The following is a 24155-nucleotide window of genomic DNA, read 5'->3' as shown; positions in this document are numbered from 1 at the left end:
AGCAATTGGGATAAAATACATCAAGCCCTGTCCAAACAACTGCATATCCAGCAAGAGTCACTAGACCGTGATTAAAAGTGATAACTCTAGCTGATTATTCCTAAATGTAAGGGAGCAAATCAAATAAAGTGCTCAACAAGCAGTTCTTAACAACATCAGTTAACTGCTAATTATAACATTTTAGATTGGGAATCTCCTGCAACAAATGGATTAGGTGCAAGTGTAGGCCACTTGACCCCCCCCCCAGCTTTCCCTGCCACTCAATAAGATCATGGTCGATCAGATTCTTGCTTAAACTCAATTGCTTTTCATCTCTTTGCTCATTAAGAATCTATCACAGTCATAAAAATACTCAGACTCTGCTTCCACTACCTTTTGAAGAGTAGTTCCAAAGGCTCTCTGAAAAAAAATATTTTAATCTCTGTCTCAAATGGGCAACTCCCTATTTTCAGACGGTGACAACCTAGTTCTAGAATCTCAAGGATAACCAGTTTCTCCACAGCTACTCAGGAACTTATTCTTCCAAGTTTCAAATATACAAGCAGAGCCTATCCAACCTTTTCTCGAAGGCAACTTGCTCTTTCCAGATATCAATCTAGCAAATCTTTTCTGAGCTGCTTACAACTTATTTACATTTTCCCAAAAAGAGATCCACAGTGAACACTACTCCAGATGTGGTTTTACCAATGCCATATATTACTGACACATAACATCCCTTCTTTATTTTCTAATTACTTGCTATACTGACACACAAACCTTTTGTAATACATGCAGTAGGAGACTCCGATCCTTCTGCATCTGAGTGGTGTACAGTCTCACCTTTTTGATAATGTTTCTTTTTATTCTTACATAGGAATATATTCACAGGAATACGCCACTTAACCCATTGAGCTTGTTCCATCATTCAACGAGATCATGCCTGATCTTGTTTCAGATTTAACACTAACAACTAATCTAGCAAACAGTCATTTGTGGAAGAGAATTCCAAATCTCTCCCACCCTTTGTGTGTAGAATTCCTTCCTAACATCTCTCCTCAATGCTCTGGCCATAATTCTTAAACAATGTCCCCTAGATCTAGAATCCCCAACCAATGGAAATAGATTGTCTTTTCTGTTAGTAACCTGAATGAAGGATTTGATCAGAACGCCCATTAACCTTCTAAATTCAAGAGAAAACAGGCCTGCTTTATATAATCTCTCCCCAAAGCTCTGACTCAAAAGAGTGGCACGGTGGCTCAGTGGTTAGCACTGCTGCCTCACAGCGCCAGGGATCTGAGTTCAATTCCAGCCTCGGGCTACTATCTGTGTGGAGTTGGCACATTCTCTCAGTGTCTGCATTGGTTTCCCCTGGGTGCTCCAGTTTCCTCCCACAATCCAAAGATGTGCAAGTTAGGTGAATTGGCTATCCTAAATTGCACATAGTGTTCAGGGATAAATAGGTTAGGTGCATTAGTTAGGGATAAATGTAGAGCAATAGGGTAGGAGAATGGAGCTGGGTGGGTTACTCTTTGGAGGGTCAGTGCAGACATGTTGGGCCAAATGGCCTGTTTCCACACTGTAGGGATTCCATGATTAACCCCTAAAGCGCAGATATCATTCTTGTAAACCTATGTTATACTCCTTTGAAAGGACAATAAATACTTCCTAAGGTATGGTGCCCAGATTTGCTTACAGTACTCCAAGTAGGTTCAGCCGGGATTTTGTAAGGCTGCAGCATAACATCTGTGTTTTGTATTCCAGTCCTTCAGATATAAAGGCCAGCATTCTATTTATCATCTTGATTTTTTTTGCCCTTGTTCCGAGCATTTTAAAGGTCTATCCACCTGAACCCCCAAGTCATTTTGGGTATCCATTGTATTTAATTTCATACCATCTGGAAATCTATTCATTTTTTGGGTTCAAATCGATAACCTCACATTTGCTAATGTTGAACTCCATCTGCCAGTTTTGCTCCCTCACCTAGTCTATCAACATTTCTGCAATTTTATGCTATCACCTACAACCGCCTAATATTGTCTGGTCAGCAATTTTGGATAGATGACTTTTGATACCATTATCTAGTCTGTCTAAAATGGCAATTTCACATGATACTCAATTTGCCAGATTTTTATCCATTCGCTTAACTATCTAAATCCCGTTGTAGCCTCATGTCCTCTTCACAATTTACTTTCTTTGTGTCGTCAGCAAATTTAGCAAACACAGCTTTGGTTATTTCAAATAGAACATTCATACAAATTGTAAAAGTTGAGGCCTCAGCACTGATTCCTGTGACACGCCAATAATTATACTTTTCCAACCAGAAAGTGACCCATTTATGATATACTATGTTCTCAATTAACTATCAATCTTTTATCTGCCACTAAGTTACCCCATACACCGTGAGCTTTTATTTTCCTCAATAACCTTCATAATTAAGAATTGAGCAGAAGGATTATGCTTAATGAAATCAATCCATAGTTGTAACATGGAAGCAAATCACAAAGTTAGACATATCTTCAAATACTGAGCCATTTGCAGATATCATACATACATTGTTAGAGCTCTGTGATGTAATCTTCTTAATGATAACTGCAAAGGTAACCCAGTCTGTGTCCTCCAGCTTTTCAAGTTTCGAACGCAATTGGGAGACCCGGATCAGCTTTCGGCCATGCATTTTTCTCTCCATCTCTGTTGATGAAACAATGGGGTTCCTGGTGAAAGAAGTAACATTACAACTTAATTTCACTGTTAGTGTTCAATTTACTGGAGTAAGTATATTAGTGAAAATCACAGTGACAGAGACCAATTTGAATGTCACAGAACACAGACATCTTGAAAGTCAGCAACAACCTTGAATTGTAACCAATGCCCTGAAGGTTGCTTTAGTGATCCCGCAAACTAGGTGCCAACCTAATTTGTTGAATGAGATGCGTATTAGAATATTCCAAGGTTGGACAGCATAAATGCAAGTTCACTCTTCTTGTGGATAGTGCTCCATCTAGTGAAAATGTGAAAGGCTGGAAAAAATTATTTAAACCAACAACAGAATTTTAACATCAATTTTGGGAAAGGGAAGTAAATAAAACAGAAAATCCCTGGGAATCACTCAAAATAAAATATGCTGATTGAGTAGCTTCATGTTCAAGCAGATTTTGTTTCAGACGCCCAGTGATTACTAACCTTTTAGTTCCACAATTTCTGTTCAAACTGACAACCTTCCCAATTTTCTACCAAACTTTCACCGGACACAGCTTTGTGCCAATTACAAATAGTGCAAAGGAGGCCATGGTCCATTGGGTTGCACTGGCTCTCCAAATGAACACCATGACTCTTTGGTGCTTGCCAATCTATTCCCAGGAACAATGAACATTGTTCCTCTTCAAATAATAATTTAATGCCTTTCTGAATGCATTGATTGAAGCTGCCTCCATCACAATTCCAGGCAGAGCACTCCACACCTGAACCACATGCTGGGTGAAAAAGTTATCTCACACATCACATTTGCTTCTTTTGTAAACTGTATTAAATTTGTGCCATCTCATTCTTGATTCTTTCACGAATGGGAATAGTCTCTCCCTGCCAGCTCTGTCTTCATGATTTTGCATCAGTCAAATCTGTTCTTAGTCTTCTGCTCTTCAAGGAAAACTGTCACAATTTTAGCAATCTATTACTATAACTGATGGTTCTCATCCCTGAAACCATTCCCATTAAAACTCTGCACTTTCTAATGTATTCACATCCCTCTTTCTGTGCACAATACTCCAGTTTAAGTCTAACTCTTATCTTATTCCTCGTTCATGGAATGATAGCACTGCTACCTAGTCCAGCATTTATCATCCACCCTCAAGGGATTAAGAGTCAGCCACACTGCTATGGATCTGAAATATAGGCAGGCCAGACCAGGTAAGGATGGTAGATCTCCTCCCTTAAATCAGATGTTTTTTATAACAACAATCGGCGATGATTACATTGTTGCCATTCAGCTAGTTTATTATGAGATATTTTCAGTGAATTCAAACATCTGCTCTGCTGGGATCTCTCCAGAACTCTTATAATCAATGCTACTAATAAAGTCTTGGATGCTATATGCTTTATTAACTGTTCTTGCCAGCTATCCTACAACCTTTAATGACTTTTGCACATATACATTCATGTCTCTCTGTTCCTGCACAATTTTCAGAGTTGTATCTTTTACTTTGTACTTTCTAAAGTTCTTTCTACCAAAATGTATAATTTCACAACTCTTCACATTGAACTTCACCTGCCATCTATCTTCCACACTAACAACTTGCCAATGGTGTTTTGAAATCATATACTGTATTGCTCAAAGTTTACAATATTTCTCAGTTCTGTACTGTCAACAAACTTTGAAATTACCCCAGTACATCAATTTTCCATGGCTGACATTACAAAGCTGTTTAAAATTAAAATCCATTCCATTTAATTCATATTGTGTATATTTTAATGCTCAAGTTATTGCTTGACTGTGCATGCAAAATCAATATTTAGGTTATTTCAACTTAGCAGATTACAGCAGAGAAGTTCCACAATACTGATAAAATTGGATATCTGTTTTTGAGTAATACTTTTTGCATATGGACCTCCTTTAAAAGAAAATGGTTTGTTTCTCAGAGATCTGTTAATATACTCTGCCCTTAAATATGATAGCACGTTCTGTTAGCTGACTGACATTCATGCCACTCTCTTTATGGTTCACAAAAAGGAATGCAGTCATCCACACTCAAACAATGAGATGCTACCAACAGGAATTTAACTCATTAAGTTTGCAGGGTAATCTATCACAGCATGTAGAAATGTCTGAGCAAATCTCTCTAAATTAGTGAGTGCAGTCATCAACTGAAAGACCAAAATGTGGATTTTTAATATTCAGAGACATTCAGGAGTAAACATCAATTACCCTCTACAATTAAACATTGAAAGAAAGAATTGTTTTCATTTGCAAGCAAATATTTTCATTTTCAACACTGTATTGCACTTTACCTTTAAAAGGCACACAAACATAACAAAAATATTGTGAAATTCGTAAACAATTCAAGTTTATTTGTTATACTGTTTGGCTACCTCAAAAGACACAGAGGGCACAGTCAAATATAACTAGAGAAGAAAGTGGAGTAATATTTCAGCAAAAAAACCCAAGTAAAGAAGTAATGATATTTAACATTATGAAAGAAACCACATTATTCAGAAACAATTACTGTACCTCAGCCTCAAGCCAGAGAATTTATCCACAGCTATGTCTGAATTTGTGGACCTTGAGGTTCCTGGCCTTTCGTAATCTCCTGCTGCAGGAAATTCCTGATGCATGGTATTGGATTTGTTGCTGGTTTTCAGAGGCTGAAGTACCTGCCTACCTCCAGGCTGTGTTTGGATCGGATCTCTTATCTTTGTGACTGGGAGAAGAATATCATTAAATGCAACCTCCTGCTATTAAAATCATAAATCAATAGACACAACATATATTACTTTTGAAGTGTATTGCTTGAGATTCAAAGGCAACCACTCCTTCCACTGACAGAGATGGTTCAGCATCCCATCCAAATTAGGATTTCTTGTTGTAGAGATTCCTCTTCTCCAATGTATGCATCACTCTCACTGTCTTATCAGAACTTTTCCACCCTTAAAAAGCTCTCTGTCCACCTTCATCAAAGGAGTATCTTCCTCCTTCTCTCCTATTTGTTTCCCACAGATGCTTACTCTTTTCTATTTCTTTCTCCATCCTCAAGGGGATCTTTCTCTCCCTCCACAAAATAGATGCATATTTTATGATCTCCATTCCGAAAGCTGCAGCATATATTAAACATAGGCTCAGAATTTCTTAATGAGAGGCCCATCAATGGAGTAAAGTTTTTTAACTATGTTATCTGGTTATCTATAAGTCAAATTATCAGTCAATTATATATTATCAGTCAAATTAAGTGTTCAATTCTTAAAGTGCATAATCCCAAGTATTAAAATCAAATTGCATGACCATCTACTTAGCATGTGATACGTTAGATGCAGAGCCAGGCAGTAAACATTAAATACTATAATGAATACTGCTTCAAAATGTTGTATTACGTACGTTAAAAATTGAACACGTACGTGCACTACAGTACTAAACATTATGTAGAGCATTAGAGAGATACAGCACAGAGACTTGTCTGCGCCAAGCATCCTAAATCTGACCGAGTCCCATTTGCCAGCATTTGGCCTATATCCCTTTAAACCTTTCCTATTCATGTACCCATCCAGATGCCTTTTAAATGTTGTAATTGTACCTGCCTCCACAACTTCCTCTGGCAGCTCATTGCATACATGCACTACCCCCTTCTCACCTTAAACTTAAGCCCTCTAATTTTGGACTCTCCAAGCCCAGGACAACGATGTTTGCTATTCACCCGATCCATACCCCTCATTATATTCATCAGTATGATACTAAATCATATCCAAATAGAGAAATGCTGACCCTGTTTAGACTACTTACTAAATATGATTTGGTAAATAGTACAAATGAAAAACTATATAACATATACAGCACTTCACCAGAATATCAACACAATGATATAATTTCCATACAACAATGTCCATTATGTCCTGTAACATATAACAGATACCTATTTTAGAATCATTTCATTTAATTTTAACATTGCAATATATTTAATTAAATTAAGAAATAGGAGTATAAGAAACAGATTATCTGGAGAATAATTGACATCCTGCAGTTTTACATTGGTGCCCAAATTGATTCAGTTATCCAACGTTTTCTTCAAAGATTTCCATTTGGTGATTAACACACAAAGTATACCTGTAACTGCTGTCCCTGTTTGTCATCGTCTAATAGTTACATAGATAAGAATCAGAGACAGCAATCCACAGGAGGTGGATACACTGAGTTGCAGTTCAGGTTTTAAAAGAAAATCATCTGTCAAGACTTCAATGGAAAGCTGATGAAATGTATAAGGAAATATTAACTTCACAAAAATAACTGAAAAACGTCATTGCTTTACAGATATTTAAAATACATCCAAGTGGTCCAATGTGACAATTTTTTTAAACAATAGAGTAAAATCTATCACTATTTCAACTATATATCAAATTTGAAATAGCTAAATTAGCAACTACCTAGCATCCTATAAAAAAAACAATACAACTTGCGTCGTTCAAAGGTAATTATTCATATAACACAAGTACGTGCAGGCATCTTCAGACAATTCGTTTGTATAGCACCAGGGGTAACAACCTGCAACAAGGTGAAAAAGCAGGGCTTCCATGAATTACTGTAGTAGGTCTCAGGATTGAAACTGTGCTGTTGGCATCATTTCATACCACACCCTAATCATCTAATCAACAGACACCCTGTCCTTGAGAGGAAAATAAAATCCAAAATACTTCATTTTTTTTAAGGCTTCTGAGCAAAGCAACTGCCTTGACTACTCTTCAGCATTTTTACTTTAATGCTATCCTGCCTCAGTTTGGGTTGTAAAGTATACAATACGTGCTCCATTAAGAATGAAGAAAATGTCAAATTGATAACTTTGGTCAGCAATGGATTTTGTTCAAACATATGCAGGCTTCTGCTGCTGAATGCGTTAAAAGAGGCAGTTTACAGAATAAAATGCTGGGTCTATTCAGTTTAGAAGTGCACACATTTAGGGCTGATTTGATAAAGAGTTAAATAAACGAACTGGAAGGTCTTGTTGTGCAATGGGTAATATGCCTGACTCAGAACCAGAAGTTCTGAGTTTCAATCCCACCTTAGAACTTGATGGCCAAGAACCATGCATACATAACACAGACAAACAGGTCAAGCATCATCCTGCAAATCTTTCTAACACGAGACAAATGGCAAAAGTTGGAGAGATTCCTGGTCAGAAATGTAATGGAAATACATTTGGAGTCTCCACCCTCATTATCCATTGTTACAAGATGCATGTTGTACTCGGGCTAACACACTACACTACTGCAAATGAATTAAGTGTTGCTATTGCACAATCTCAATTTAATATACTGGGAATTACATTACTATCGTGGGCATAGATATAAAACATATCAAAGGAGTAGAGGCTACACATTAGATTGTTCTTCCCTTTTCAATGATTAATGAGCCTTGGAAGTGTATCATCAGCCTGCGCCATTATTCAGCAAACCCGTTCACAAAAAATAAAAGAGAAAGAGATGGATCAGCTTTACAATAAGTAAGTGTAGTACCACAATCTATATATCATCTATAATCTTCTTCACTAGTTTACCTATCAAAGAGGGTTGGACAGACTTTTCCAGATTCTGCATCTCAAACAGGTCTTGGGGTTTTGGCAAATGCAAGGCTGCTGGTATTTAGAGGTTTTCTAACCACATTGCCTCCCACATGACAGCAACATGAGGCAGGCCTAATGGACCAGATAGTGTTTTGATGCTTGCAATTTTTGCACATTTGTATATAAATATAATTTCAATAAACAAGAAATCGGTGGATCAATTACCTGCTGTTGGATTTGTAGGTTCTTGGGCCATGTGAGACTTAGTTTTCAACAAGCCATTTTTAGGATTGGGAGTGGGCATACACAGAGCTTCCTGAAAAGATGTGCTTTCTTTTATACTCTGAACAGTACATGCGCCTTTACCTGTTGAAATGATAACAGTTAAAATAAAACAACTTTAAAATGAGTAAATAAAAGTCTATGATTGGAACAGTGAAAAAAAGTAACGGGAATAGAACCACAAAGAGAGCCTCTGGACCAGCATTCCTCGGCAGGATAACTTCACAGTCAATTTAATGCACAAGTGCAACCTCTATATCTGTGCGGTATCAGGATCCACTATATTAGTCTGGTCAGTACATTCAGTGATAAGCCCTGCTGTTACATGAATTGGTTCCGACTTGGATTAAAATTCTATCTAAATTATGAGGTCAAAGTCTGATTTCTGAAAAACGTCGATTTTCCTGCAACCTCCAAGTCACAGTGTAAATTAAACACGAATTTTATAACAACTTGTGTGAGTTGAAACTTCTAAATGCCGAACAGAACAAAGTGGCCACGCAAAAATGGAATTAAACCAGAGGAGTAAGTTTTGCTAACAGGCTTATGCTCCCACATGAAGGTTGCAGTGTTCCAATCATGAATCTATCCAGTTTATAATTTAAAGTACTGCAAAACGTCTCCAAATAGACAAATTTCAAGTCATATCTGGAAAGATGCCAAAGGAAAATTAAACTGCATCTATGGGCCGTATACCAATTTCCACAAACAGTAGTTTGCTGATGGAATAAAGTAACATGAGGTATCTAGAAACTGAAACCCTTTTGCACCGTTTCACTCAGTCAGGTTTCCTTTACAGGGACCACTCAATAAGCTCCTCAGCATGCCATCTTACACTTGCACAATACCTGGTGTTTTCAGCTTGTTTTCAGGTGAGGTTTTTGCAGATCGAACGACAGATTTTGGACCACCTGTAACCTTTGCAAATTCCCTCTGTAACTTTTCCATCTGTTGCTTCATCTGTTCCAGTTCAGCTTTGTTTAATAAAAAGGATACTTAAGGAAGCATCTCAAATAACATAAATATAAATTTTATTTGATTTTGCAAAGAGTTTAGTATTTATGAATTCATCTTCTCTCTGTTCAAAGCAAAGCAATCTCCATAAAACAGAAAACTTTCCCACGACAGCTTCTCATCAGTGATGGAAAATAAATGTAACTTCTTGAGTTTTACTCAAGATGCATACATATGTTGAATACTTCATTGCAATTATGCAAGAAAAAATGTATTTGCTCCTGCTATTCATTCTTTTATAGCAGATACTACAGGATTTACTTGTCTTGCATATCAATATTCAGAATAATCATTGTATAAACAGGAATATCACAAGGTGTTTCAGTTTGAAACAAAGAAATTCGTATTCCAATTATTTAAAACAGACAATAAAACGGCAAAATATTGCTAGATTTCATGTGGCAGATAAACAAAAATATTTAGTGTATCGTAGAATCATAGAGATGTACAACATAGAAACAGACCCTTCGGTCCAACCCATTCATGCCAACGAGATACCCCAACCCAATCTAGTCTCACCTGCCAGCACCCAGCCCGTACCCCTCCAAACCCTTCCTATTCATATACCCATCCAAATGCCTCTTAAATGTTGCAATTGTACCAGCCTCCACCACTTCCTCTGGCAGCTCATTCCATACACATACCACCCTCTGTGTGAAAAAGCTGCCCCGTAGGTTTCTTTTATATCTTTCCCCTCTCACCCTAAACCTATGCTCTCTAGTTCTGGACTCCCCGACCCCAGGGAAAAGACTTTGCCTATTTACCCTATCCATGCTCCTCATAATTTTGTAAACCTCTATAAGGTCACCCCTCAGCCTCTGACGCTCCAGGGAAAATAGCCCCAGCATGTTCAGCCTCTCCCCATAGCTCAAATCCTCCAACCCTAGCAACATCCTTCCAAGTTTTCCAACATCGTTCTGATCGGAAGGAGACCACAATTTCTCGCAACATTCCAACAGTGGCCTAACCAATGCCCTGTACAGCCGCAACATGACCTCCCAACTCCTGTACTCAATACTCTGACCAATAAAGGAAAGCATACCAAACACCTCCTTCACTATCCTATCTACCTGCGACTCCACTTTCAAGGAGCTATGAACCTGCACTCTCAGGTCTCTTTGTTCAGCAACATTCCCTAGGACCTTACCATTAAGTGTATAAGTCCTGCAATGATTTGCTTTCCCAAAATGCAGCACCTCGCATTTATCTGAATTATACTCCATCTGCCACCTCTCAGCCCATCGGGTCAAGATCCTGTTGTAATCTGAGGTAACCCTCTTCGCTGTCCACTACACCTCCAATTTTGGTGTCATCTGCAAACTTACTAACTGTACCTCTTATGCTCGCATCCAAATCATTTATGTAAATGACAAAAAGTAGAGGACGCAGCACCGATCCTTGTGGCACTCCACTGGTCACAGGCCTCCAGTCTGAAAAACAACCCTCCACCCCCATCTTCTATATTTGAGCCAGTTCTGTATCCTTGTGGCTAGTTCTCCCTGTATTCCATGAGATCTAACCTTGCTAACCAATCTCCCATAGGGAACCTTGTCGAACGCCTTACTGTAGTCCATATAGATCACATCTACCGCTCTGCCCTCATCAATCCTCTTTGTTACTTCTTCAAAAAACTCAATCAAGTTTGTGAGACAGGATTGCCCACACGCAAAGCCGTGTTGACTATCCCTAATCAGTCCTTGCCTTTCCAAAGGCACGGTGGGCGGCACGGTGGCACAGTGGTTAGCACTGCTGCCTCACAGCGCCAGAGACCCGGGTTCAGTTCCCGCCTCAGGCGACTGACTGTGTGGAGTTTGCACATTCTCCCCGTGTCTGCGTGGGTTTCCTCCGGGTGCTCCGGTTTCCTCCCACAGTTCCAAAGATGTGCAGGTCAGGTGAATTGGCCATGCTAAATTGTCCGTAGTGTTAGGTAAGGGGTAAATGTAGGGGTATGGGTGGTTTGCGCTTCGGCGGGTCGGTGTGGACTTGTTGGGCCGAAGGGCCTGTTTCCACACTGTAAAGTAATCTAATCTAATCTAATCTAACTTGCCCACCACTGAGGTCAGGCTCACCGATCTATAGTTCCCTGGCTTATCCCTAATCAGTCCTTGCCTTCCCAAATACATGTATACCCTGTCCCTCAGAATTCCCTCCAACAACTTGTCCACCACCGACATCAGGCTCAATGGTCCATAGTCCCCTGGCTTGTCCTTACCACACTTCTTAAACAGTGGCACCATGTTAGCCAACCTCCAGTCTTCCAGCACCTCACCTGTGACTATCAATGATACAAATATCTCAGCACGAGGCCCAGCAATCATGTCTCTAGCTTCCCACAGAGTTCTAGGGAACACCTGATCAGGTCCTGGGGATTTATCCACCCTTACCTGTTTCAAGACATCCAGCACTTCTCTGTAATATGGACATTTTGCAAGATGCCACCATCTATTTCCCTACAGTCTATATCTTCTTTATCCTTTTCCACAGTAAATACCGATGCAAAATACTCGTTTAGTATCTCCCCCATTTTCTGTGGCTCCACACAAAGGCCGCCTTGCTGATCTTTGAGGGGGCCTATTCTCTCTCTAGTTACCCTTTTGTCCTCAATGTATTTGTAAAAGCTCTTTGGATTCTCCTTAATTCTATGTGCCAAAGCTATCTCATGTCCCATTTTTCCCCTCCTGATTTCCCTCTTAACTATACTACTACTTCCTTAACATCATCAAAACAGATTTCTATCCCTAAAGGACATTAGTGAACCAGATGGGATTTTATAACAATTGATAATAGTTTCGTGGTCACTAGTAGTTTTTAATAAAGGATTTTATTCATTGAACTTAAACTCCACCACCAGTTATGGTGGGGTTTGAACCGTTGTCCCCAGAGTATTAGTCTGAGCCACTGGAGTACTTTCCCAGTGACATACCACACTCTTTCCCTGTATGGGGGAAATTATTAGTTTATCAATGTGTCTTGTTGCCAACAGAGAAAAAAAGTCACAGCTTATTGTACTGGACTTGCTCGATTTTCAGCTCATGCAACACTAGTTGAATTATCAAATAGACCACAGGCCCCTGATTTTCCTATTCTGTTGTTCTTTTCAAATGTCCTTCTTTAGCAGCAGTAATCCAATCTTGTCTTTTTTTGGATAGGTTGCAGTTAGAAAAACAAATATAGTAGTGTATTAATTGCAAAATACCTTCCAATTCAACTTTTGATTTTTCTGTCTTTTGATGAGAAATGAGGCATGGTTGGTCAGTTCTCTCCAATGCAATTGCTTCACTCTCCTCCTCTTCTTCCTCCATCATGTCTTCCACATCTCCAAAGAGAGCACTGATTTCCATAGCCTGACCATTGTCCTCATCATCTCCATCAAACAGTTCATCCCATTCGTCAGCATTATCAAGCGATCTCTGCTCTACACTCTGTTCGTCCTGAGAACATCCTGCAATTGTCGTTATTTCTTCCTCATTCTCATCCAGAAGAGATGCCAGTAGAGCCAGATCTTCAGTACCTGTCACCAAGATACATACAAATCAAGAGTTGCAGCTTGGGTTCTAGTTTCAAAACCAATCCAGCTTTAAGAACCGTGGAAGCTGGAAACCTGAAAGAAAAACAGAAATTGCTGGAAAAACTCTGAAGAAGGATCACTGGACTTTAAATGTTATCTCTGCTTTCTCTCAGCAGTGCTACCAGTCCTGCAGTTTCTCCAACCATTTCTGTTTTTGCTGCAGCTTAACATATATTTTTCTAGCAAAACTTTGGAAATGCAATTTGTTTTTAAAAAGCACAGAATCATTTCAATGTTAGAATGCTATCAATTCGAATGCTCTTACCTTCCATATTATGACAATATTATGGCCGTGACTTCAGAAAATGCTGTCACACTGAAAATTGGAAACAAATATCAAGAATGAAAACAACTTACTCTGAATAAATCATAAACACAATCCCAGAGCATTTTGTGGATTAACTAACAAACAAACTACTGGATTTCCACTCTGCGCAATGGTTTGAAGGTGTCTTGGTCCTGGATAGGAATAGGCTGCAGATTCACCAGGATTCAAGGCTCAATTACACAGTAACTCTGTTCTAGTGCTGGGTCCATAAAGTGGAGGGCGATTTGGAACACAGAAAGTCTATTAGGTAAAAACAATGACTGCAGATGCTGGAAACCAGATTCTGGATCAGTGGTGCTGGAAAAGCACAGCAGTTCAGGCAGCATCCGAGGCCAGGCAAAATCGACGTTTCGGGCAAAAGCCCTTCATCAGGAATATGTCAGTCTCTCCTCCCTGTCCCGCTGTGATCGTGTATAAAAGGTGTTAATTCTTTAAAAATTACCTCAGTCTCTCACCCCAGTCCCGATGTATAAAAACTCTGTAATAATTCCCTCAGTGTCTCTCCCCCAATATATTATATATACACATATTAACTCTATAATAATTACCTCAGGGAGTCTCCGCCAGTTTTCGCTCGTTTCCCTTTGGCGCCAAAACATTAAACAGCGTCACCCGCTGACGTAATCACGCTCCACTCCGAGGTCCCGCCCACTGGTAGACTCGATCACCCGGGGACTGGATCACCGAGGGAGCGGACCACCCAGGGACTGGATCACCGAGGGAGCGGACCACCCAGGGACTGGATCACCGAGGGACTGGACCACCGAGGGAGCGGACCACCCAGGGACTGGTTCACCGAGGGAGCGGACCACCCGGGGACTGGATCACCGAGGGACTGGATCACCGAGGGAGCGGACCACCCGGGGACTGGATCACCGAGGGAGCGGACCACCGAGGGAGCGGACCACCGAGGGAGCGGACCACCGAGGGAGCGGACCACCCAGGGACTGGTTCACCAAGGGAGCGGACCACCCGGGGACTGGATCACCGAGGGAGCGGACCACCGAGGGAGCGGACCACCCAGGGACTGGTTCACCGAGGGAGCGAACCACCCAGGGACTGGATCACTGAGGGAGCGGACCACCCAGGGACTGGTTCACCGAGGGAGCGAACCACCCGGGGACTGGATCACCAAGGGAGCGGACCACCCAGGGACTGGTTCACCGAGGGAGCGGACCACCCGGTGACTGGACCACCCTAGGAATGGATCACCGAGGGAGTGGACCACCCGAGGACTGGATCACTGAGGAAGCAGACCATCCAGGGACTGGATCACCGAGGGAGCGGACCACACGGGGGCTGAATCACCGAGGGACTGGACCACAAGGGGACTGGATCGCCGAGGGAGCGGATCACCCGTGCACTGGATCACCAAGACAGCAGATCACCTGAAGACTGGATTGTTGAGGGAGCAGATTACTCAGAAACTGGAGATTCGATTGCTGAGAGAACAGATTGCCTGGGGATTGGATCATCCCAAGAGCAGATCACTGGACGCAGGATGTCCAAAGGCTGGGTTATTTGATTGGTAGATCACCCAAGGCGGTGGATTGTCCAGGAATCACATTGACCAGATGTGGATGACCAAGAGGGTAGATCAACTGGGGGCTGGAACATAAAGAGTTTGGATCTCAGGGGATTGGGTCACCCTTGAGATAGCATCACCCAATGGTGGTCAGGAGAATGGATCCCATGGAGACTAAAGAGCAACCAAGGACTTGGCTCACTTAGGGAGTTGATTACATGGAGTGTGGATAGTCTGGTGACTGAATCTCTTAGTGACCAGTTCACTTGGGGAGCAAATGATTGGTATACTGGATCACCAGGGGTATGTTTGACTCAGAAACTGGATCACCAGGAAAAGTTAACATCTGATCGCCTAGGCTCTTGATCTAGTGAAGATTGGGTCACAGAGAGGAGATCACCTCTAGAGTGGATTGCAGATTGAAAACTGATTGAAAACTATATTGTGTATACCGGAATTACATAATGGAACAGAGAGAAAGGATCATAGAGAATGGGTCACATAGAGACACATTCAAATATAGCGAACAGATTTATTGGTCCAGAAATTCCAATCAGGAACTCTGCCACCTGCAACTTCCCCTCCAAACCAGTGACTACCTTGACTTGGAAATATATTGCTGTTTCTTCAGGTCGAAATTCTACAACACCCTCCCTGATAGCATTGTGGGGCAACCTATTGTAGCAGTTTAAGAATGCAGCTCACCCCCTCCTTCTTAAGGGGCAGATAGAGATGGGGCAGTAGATGCTGGCCCAGCCAGTGCTGCCCACACCCCATGAATGAATTAAAAATTTAGAATCCCTATTATTGACCTTGATCAGATTTTTAAAGAAAGATACATTTTAGACTACTTCCAGTCTGCAAATTCCTGGACAAGAAACTTCGGTTGCAAAACAGCAGAGATCTGTCCAGGAATGCTTGGGGAAAGTGAGGACTGTAGATGCTGGAGATCAGAGTTGATAGTGTGGTGTTGGAAGCTTGAAGCCAGCAGAGGATCATTATCAAAATCATATTCAGTTTTCTGACATTGTGTTCTGTGATTTAAATGTTCAGCAGCATAGCCAGTGCTGTGAATGGGTGAGCATATAAGCTAAAGGTGGAGAAGAGAATGAGTACATGGGTCAGGATTGGCAGTGGGGAAGAAGAGTTCAGCAAGGTACCAGGGGTGGGACGGTGGGTATAAGAATGGGTAGAATTCCAGATAAGTGGCTGAGGGTTTAGGGTGAGTTGAACAGTTGGGTGAAAGAATCTTGCAGGGAGTGGGACAGAGTTGGACTGAGGGGGTTCATGAGGCCAGGGTGGGGTTAGATGTCAGGTTTGATTTAATTCTGGAGATTAATGACATCAAGAGATCAGGGAAAGTGGGACTGAATTGGATTATCAGCCATGATTTAATTGCATAGCAGGCTGAATGGCCTGTTGTTGTTTGTAATCACATGAAGTAGATCACAGAGATTAGGTCATAAGAGATGAGTTATCAGACAGAATTACAAGGAGTGGATCATAAATTGGATCATTCTAGGTCACAGACACTGGGCCATGCGGTGATATGGACTGGATCAGAGACCGAATCACAGAGTAAATCACAAAGCGGATTGTAAAGGATCTCAGACTTGATCTTTTATAGTGGATAACAAGTGGAAGACACCAGATCATGTAAAATGGGTCACACAAACAACATTGCACAGACCACAGAAATTGAATCATCAAATCAAAGGCTTGCTATCACAACCTCTCTCTTTCACTCCTGTTAGCGGTTCTCAGTTACAGCCATCGAACAGGGATAGGCCGCATGTACAAGGCATTGCACTTGCCCCTGATGTATAAGCAAATACCTACAGAACAAGTAGCAAGTGATCGCCATCTGAATAAAAAGACTTGAAATTGAGACAATGCCTTTCCTGGCCACAAGACCTTCCTAGAAGCTTTTGAAGTTTAGTCAGGAAACATGGTAGCTAACTTGCACAAAGGAAGTTCCCACAAATATCAACATGAGGTGGAGCAGATCATGTATTTTCTAAATGATCACTGAGTACTAAGGAGTCCTTTTTCATTAAATTTCTAAATTTGCAGATAACACCATATGCTGTGTAGGACAGAAATATTGGATAGTCCATTTGAGTTGGACTGTAACAAATTACAGGATACTAACAAACTTGCAGAATATAATTGGAATTTCAATGTGAATAAATTAAAAATGTTAGATTTTGGCAAGAAAAAATAAGCAGACTGGTTACTGCCAAGAGAACAAGAATCTGAATGGGATTGATGAGCACAGGGACCTGGGAATACAAGTACACAAATCACAATAAATGGTGACACAGGATAACAAGGTCATAGAGAAAAAAAAATCAAACCAAGCATCAAGGTTTACTTATAGGGGAAAGCAAAGCACCAATTATTCCTCTTTGGAACCCTGGATTCTGGGATTTCAATACTATTTGTAAATATATGGAAACAGTGGAGGGGGACAAACGTGAAGGTGGGAAGTGGATGAACAGGCTGCCTCACATTTCTCTTGAGAACTCAAGTGTGACCCACTGGAGGTCTTTATGCATTCATAAAGCAGGTGTGAAGAGTCTGTTATGCCTTGTGGGGAAACTAAAAACCTGGAGGTCAATACATGAAATCAAAAAGGGAATCTAGAAGCAAAACCTTTACCCAGAGTAGTGAGAAGGTGAAACTAGCTTCCACCAGCAGTAGTTTAGATTACTTACGGTGTGGAAACAGGCCCTTCGGCCCAACAAGTCCACACCGACCTGCCGAAGTGCACCCACCCAGACTCATTCTCCTATATTTACACCTGCACCTAACACTACGGGCAATTTAGCATGGCCAATTAGTTGAAGTGAATAGTATAGAATTCGATAAGTATGAAGGAGAAGGGAATGGAGAATGAATGTTTATGGAGTTTGTGAAGAAAGACCAGAGGAAGCTAGAATGGACGAACCAACCAGCATGGACTAGTTGGGCCAAAGTAGCTGGCTTTGTGTTGTCCTGTTAGTGAGCACTTATGGGAGGCAACGGCCTACTGGTATTATCGTTGAACTGTTAATCCAGAAACCCAGATAACATCCTGAGGACATGGGTTCAAATCCTGCCAAGGTAGATCTGGAATTATGTGTCACTTCACCCACCTAGTGCACTCTTAGCTACCTTCTCCTCAGCCCCACCTCCCCTCCCATTTGTCTCTCCACCCAGAGGCTCCCTGCCTCATTCCTGATGAAGGGCTTTTGTCTGAAACGCCGATTTTCCTGCTCCTCGGATGCTGCCTGACCTGCTGTGCTTTTCCAGCACCACTCTAATCTTGACTCTGATCTCCAGTATCTGCAGTCCTCACTTTCACCTGATGATGGCCACTGTCAATCGTCAGTAAAAAAAAATCTAGTTCATTGATGTGTTTTAAGGAAGTAAACTCCATCCTTACCTGATCTACTCTACATATGACTGGAGACCTACAGCAATGTGGTTGACTCTTAATTGCCCTTTGGGCAATTAGGCCTGGGCAATAAAATATTGGCCAAGCCAGCGACACTTCATCCCATGAATGAATATAAATTTTAAAGTGAGCTTTTCACTTTTGCTTGATCCTTTCTCTTCTGTTTGTGCAGCTCAGATCAATGGCTTATCAAACTTAAAAGTGAAACACTGGGGAAATATTACCAAATAGATTCCTGCTGAACTTGTACCTCTGCTAAAAGTCAGATAATAGTTGATTCTGTCAGCCACCAGATGGGTAACACATATCTGTACATCTGGCCCAAGAATCCACACAATGGAAAAGAACAACCCACTGAGTTTTAGTGGATTCTGACTTTCCACAAGAGTTCTACGGATAATCGGGGTTGCATGGCACAATCACCAAATCCTGCACAGCCAAATCAATGCGAACAGTTTGTCACATAGAGAGCTTGATATGAACCTGGTTCACAGGACCAACCTTTACCTATAATAATGTTGATATCAAGAGTGCACAGATACTGATAACAATGTTATGAAGAATGCAGCAGGTTATCAGGAGGGCTAATCGAATGTTTAGCCTTATTTCAATGGAATTGGAGATAAGATTTACAAAGTCTTATTGCAACTGTACATCATCATCAATGAGATGGCTTTTGGAGTACTGTGAGCAGTTGTGGTCCCTTTGTTAAAGGAAAGATATTTCACTGGAGGCAGTTCCAAGGTTTATATGTGGAGGGATATTCTTATGAGCAAACGCTAAACAGGGTTTGGGATTCTTTTCACCAGGGATCTCATGGAAACATAGAGGATTCTTTAGGGTTGTGGCAGGGTAAATGTAGAGGGGATATTTCCCCACATTGAGAGAGTCTAAGACCAGGGGACATTGTCTTTGAGTAAAGGGCACCAGCTTAAGATAAATGAAGAGGAATTTCTTCTTTCGGATGATTGGGAGACTTTGGAACTCCTTGCTGTAGAGAGCTATGGGGACAGAGTCCTTGTAAATATTTAAGGCTGAGATAGGTTCTTGATCAGAGGAATCATGGATTATGGGGAAAAGTGGATATGAGGAATACTGGTTCAGCCATGATCCTAATGAATAGCAGAGAAGTCTTGAGGGGGCCAAATGGCCTATTCCTGTACCTATTTGTTATGGTAATGTTAGCTACACGAACTGTTGGAAGAGAAATGGAAGAATATTAAAAGTGGGAGTGGGAGATGAATTGGACTGAGAAGTCTGGGAGCAAAATGGCTTTGGAGAAACACTTTCTTTCCACCCAAGTTTAAAAAATTCATATTTGATCTATTCTTTCTTGGACCACAATTAATTTTTAACTTTTCAGCTGTAGGGAAGTGATAAAATGTTTGTTTTCTGAATAGGTTCATGGGAGATCTGCTGTATACATTCACTTACCATTGCAATTTTTTTGCTATTGCTGATCCTGAAAAGAGAATCACAATATTGGTCAAGTACAGCATTTTGAAATTCTTGGTAATGGGCCCTGCAGTTCACATTTTCCAAGAACTTCAGAATCAATTATTATGAATGCTCTCTCTGCTCTTCTGCATCCAGTCTCTTCCTTGGTCAATCTACAAGGCTGAGTATAGTAGCATCAGAAGATATTTTAGTGTAATTTCCATCAAACCCCCTGGGGTGACATAACATCCACTAGAAAACCTATGTGACTTGAGAGCTGCTTCTTACCTTGATCATGTGTGTCTAATATATTGGAGAAAGCCTATTTCACTTCAGGAATTATAAAGCAAGCCACAATCTGAATAGCCACGACAAATATTTATTTCAGTTCTCAAACCATCCTTTGACATTCAGTTATTTTGCAGATTAAAACTGCCTGCATTTATCAGATATAGTAAATAAAGTGCCTAATTATTATATTTTATAGACAAACAACTTAATCTTAGCATGAATCCAGCTTAATACAACAATTGAATTAGCCAGGTTAGCTTTACTAAAATTATTTGCTTAAACAAAAAAAATCCTGACAAGACATTTTATTAATTACTATCTTTAAAACTCAATACAATCACTAAATGTAATATTCAGAAACTTAGTTTGCGTTTTGCACCTCATTTGATATACTACTTCAGCTACCTTGCTTTTTTAAACCTCCTACCTAATATCTCTGAAAATTATTTTTGACTAATACTCCTAAGCTCTGAAAATAAACACTTAGCGAAGCCCAGAGTTAGTCATGGAATGATTTCCACTCCTGCTTTAACTTTGTTTTCCTCTGGACTTTCCCATAGCTCTATCCAGGAAGGTAGTCAAAAAAAATAGAGAAGTGGATAACAAGTGACTCAATTAACGTTCACGTGGGCTAAGTCAGCAGGCATCCCTGAGAGGAATATTTATTTCTTCATTATACCTATGCCCAGAAATATCAATCAATACATGACCCAGTACACTACTCAATATACAGATTGTAAGCATTTCAATTGTTTTATTCTTGATAAATGAATTCTTCAAGTGGAACTTAACCAGAATATTTAGCCTTTGGCAAAGAAATTAACCCATCACATCAGTCAGGAAACATGGCGGTATATGCTCAATTTTACCCCTTACCTAATTGAGTGTAATTATACCGAAAGATTGAGAGACTTAGAATGGTACAATTTCTTCAGTACAAATCTGAATGTCTCCTCTGAAACGTAGATTAGATCTGCCCCATTTTACCCAACTGTTTTTACTTATAACCCAAAACACTTGCGGAAAAACAGTGCCCAGTAACTCACCAACAAATCTGCAGGAAATAAATAACTCTGTAATATGCAAACTCTGAAGCTATTATTGAAAAATGTTAAATCCTTTGGTGCATTATTCTTAGAATTAAGTTTGTAAAGATAAATGAGCACTACATTCACGTAAGCAAATATTAAAGCAGTATGAGATCAGGACTTTCCAAAATGGGGTCAGGACCAAAGTGGGTCACAAGCTCTGAAGCACCAATGGCCACTGAGTTATAACAGCTGTGCCCCTCCCAGTATAAGGCCCCTGGCTATCTATCAGTTCCCACAAGGTCATGACTATTTTCAAACGGTAAAATGGGGTCATAGTGAGAAAACATTTGGGAAGCATTGTGCTAAACAACAAAACATTAATTTCACAATTACAGTTTGAAGTGAAATTCCATAAAAGTAATTACAATCAGCATCCTTTCTCCTCCATCCTCCAATAAGGCAACAACAAATTCAATATGTTTGCATAGCTGTAAGAACCATAACAGTGGTTAGTTAGATCTTCTGCTTATATGATGCAATCCATGACATGTATTTGTAGGGTATCTATGTCAGGCAAGACAGTACCACACTTTGGACAAGCATGTTCCGGCAGAACCCCTTGCAGGTCCCAAGCAAGATTGTCAGGTCCTGATGAGCAGAATTAAAACAACAGTTAAGGTACAGTAATATATCATACACATATCATACAACTTGCAAAATATAAGACTGTGCATGTTTAACACAACGATATTCATTTGTTGAATTCTGCAGCAAAAAAAAACAGATTTACGAAGTTCTATTATTTGGGGCAGGTGATGGCCTCGTGGTATTATCGCTGGACTGTTAACCCAGAGATGCAGATAATGTTCTGGGGAACCAGGTTCGAATCCTGCCACGGTAGATGTTGGAATTTGAATTCAATGAATATCTGGAATTAAACAGCCTAATGACGACATGAATTTATTATCGATTGTCACTAATGGTTCACTAATGTCCTTTAGAGAAGGAAACTGCCAGCCTTACCTGGTCTGGCCTACATGTTACTCCAGACCCGTAGCAATGTAGTTAACTGTCAACTGCCCCCTGGGCAATTAGAGATGGGCAATAAATGCTGCCTGGCCAGCAATGTCCCCATCACATGAATAAATAATTTTTAAAAATACCAGTTTCCATTCTTTCCTTTGGATTGCATTCCCTGTCTTGAAGCCAATTGGCTCTTTTCCTTTTGAAAAGCCTATCACTAACTCTCCCAAATAATTAACTAAACAAACAATTTACAAGCAAAATGGTGGGGAAACAAGAAAGGGAGTTAAATCTAATGATGTCAGAGGGGGAGATAATACACTCCAGTGCTTGCACTGCCTGCGTGCCTACCAAAGCTTCAAAGGCAAGACATTTTAATGATCAATCGATTCAGGGATGTTGTGACACATTTCTGAAGCAGGTAGGATTCGAACCCAGAGGTAGGAGTGCTACTACAGTGCCATTAGAAACCTGAATGATATTTTCAAAAAAAAAAATTAACCTGTTAAATACAAGTTACAACACCCAGTCATACAACAAGGAAACAGACCTTTCGGGGCAGATGGGACTTGAACTTGGCTCCAAGTTAAAAACACTGCCACATGTGTCTCCTTCCTATTGGAAAGATGTTGTGAAATTTGAAAGTGTTCAGAAAAGATTTACAAGGATGTTGCCAGGGTCGGAGGATTTGAGCTATAGGGACAGATTGAATAGGCTGTGGCTGTTTTCCCTGGAGCGTCGGAGGCTGAGGGGTGATCTTATAGAGGTTTATAAAATCATGAGGGGCATGGATCGGATAAATAGACAAAAGTCTTTTCCCTGGGGTGGGAGTCCAGAACTAGAGGACATGGGTTTAGGGTGAGAGACGAAAGATAGAGACCTAAGGGGCAACTTTTTCATGCAGAGGGTGGTACGTTTATGGAATGAGCTGCCAGAGGAAGTGGTGAGGCTGGTACAATTGCAACATTTAAAAGGCATTTGGATGGTTATATGAATAGGAAGGGTTTGGAGGGATATGGGCCAGGTACTGGCAGGTGGGTCTAGATTGGGTTGGGATATCTGGTCGGCATGGACGGGTTGGACTGAAGGGTCTGTGTCCATGCTCTACATCTCTATGACTCTACGTACCTAAGAACTTAGCTCTTCATATTTTCAATCAATCTGTTCAGACATGTTATGGCACAAATGTTAAGTAGGTGGGATTTGAATCCAGGCTTTCTGGTCTAGAGGTAGGGACACTACCACTGTGCCACAAGAGCCTCTAAAAACACATCCTTATTTGTGCAGAGATCAGCCAAAGAACCCAGTTTCTTTTTAAAAACCAACCTGTTTAGATATATCACAACATATCTCTAGAGCAGATGGATTTGAACCCTTCCACCACACCACAAGAATACATCCAGAACCCTGTACCTTTGTTTGGGAAACCCATCGCAAAATCACCTAGAGGTCATCTTTCTTTTTTGATATTCACTACAAACCCATTTGACCACAAATGAGTATTTATTTACCAAAGTAAATACTAAAACTAAACAGTAACAATTAACAACCAACTAGGGACAGTACAACACCAATGTTCTTTTTGAAGGCCATCTACCATCTTTACCTAGTGTGGCCTACAGGTGATTTCAGATTCACATCAATGTGGTTGAATCTGAAATGGCGGAACATTCCACTCCTTTCAAAGACAATTATGGATGGGAAATGCTGGCCTTGACAAAGATGCCCATGTTCCATGGAAGAAATTTAAAAAAAAACCTCCACTCTAATACTCTATACTGATAATGGTCTTGTCTAATTTACAATATCAAACACAATTATAAGATTGTGACAAACGCATTAGTTCCTTCAGGTCATAAGTTTGCTCGCTGAGCTGGTAGGTTTGTTCTCAGATATTTCGTCACCGTGCTGGGTAACATCAGTGAGCTTCCAAGTGAAGGTGAAGCTTCACGAGAGGCACACTGATGTTGTTACCCAGCATGG

The 24155-nt window shown here is 40.6% G+C and overlaps 2 protein-coding genes across 6 annotated transcripts in view; both read right to left on the bottom strand.

Moving 5' to 3' along the window:
- The window catches only part of mcm10 (minichromosome maintenance 10 replication initiation factor), a 62833-nt gene extending 42878 nt beyond the window's left edge, over positions 1-19955 (bottom strand). For 2 of the 4 annotated variants that reach the window (XM_043714164.1, XM_043714167.1), the window contains exons 1-7: positions 13975-14341; positions 13364-13414; positions 12727-13041; positions 9365-9490; positions 8460-8600; positions 5201-5390; positions 2531-2690 (exon numbers count right to left, since the gene is read on the bottom strand). In XM_043714164.1, coding sequence (XP_043570099.1) covers positions 2531-2690; positions 5201-5390; positions 8460-8600; positions 9365-9490; positions 12727-13041; positions 13364-13370 — 939 coding nt within the window. In that variant the 5' untranslated portion in view covers positions 13371-13414; positions 13975-14341. Of the gene's footprint in view, positions 1-2530; positions 2691-5200; positions 5391-8459; positions 8601-9364; positions 9491-12726; positions 13042-13363; positions 13947-13974; positions 14342-19824 lie in introns of those variants that run through there. The other 2 variants (XM_043714166.1, XM_043714165.1) reach the window with 2 other exon arrangements.
- Positions 19956-20186: 231 nt separating this feature from the next.
- optn (optineurin) overlaps positions 20187-24155 on the bottom strand; it is a 43347-nt gene continuing 39378 nt past the window's right edge. For both annotated transcript variants that reach the window (XM_043714169.1, XM_043714168.1), the window contains exon 15: positions 20187-21797. In XM_043714169.1, coding sequence (XP_043570104.1) covers positions 21676-21797 — 122 coding nt within the window. In that variant the 3' untranslated portion in view covers positions 20187-21675. The remainder of the gene's footprint in view (positions 21798-24155) is intronic.

Source organism: Chiloscyllium plagiosum, chromosome 23 (assembly GCF_004010195.1).
Source record: "Chiloscyllium plagiosum isolate BGI_BamShark_2017 chromosome 23, ASM401019v2, whole genome shotgun sequence".
Classification (NCBI taxonomy): Eukaryota; Metazoa; Chordata; class Chondrichthyes; order Orectolobiformes; family Hemiscylliidae; genus Chiloscyllium; species Chiloscyllium plagiosum.
This window is presented reverse-complemented; position numbering and strand designations above follow the sequence as displayed.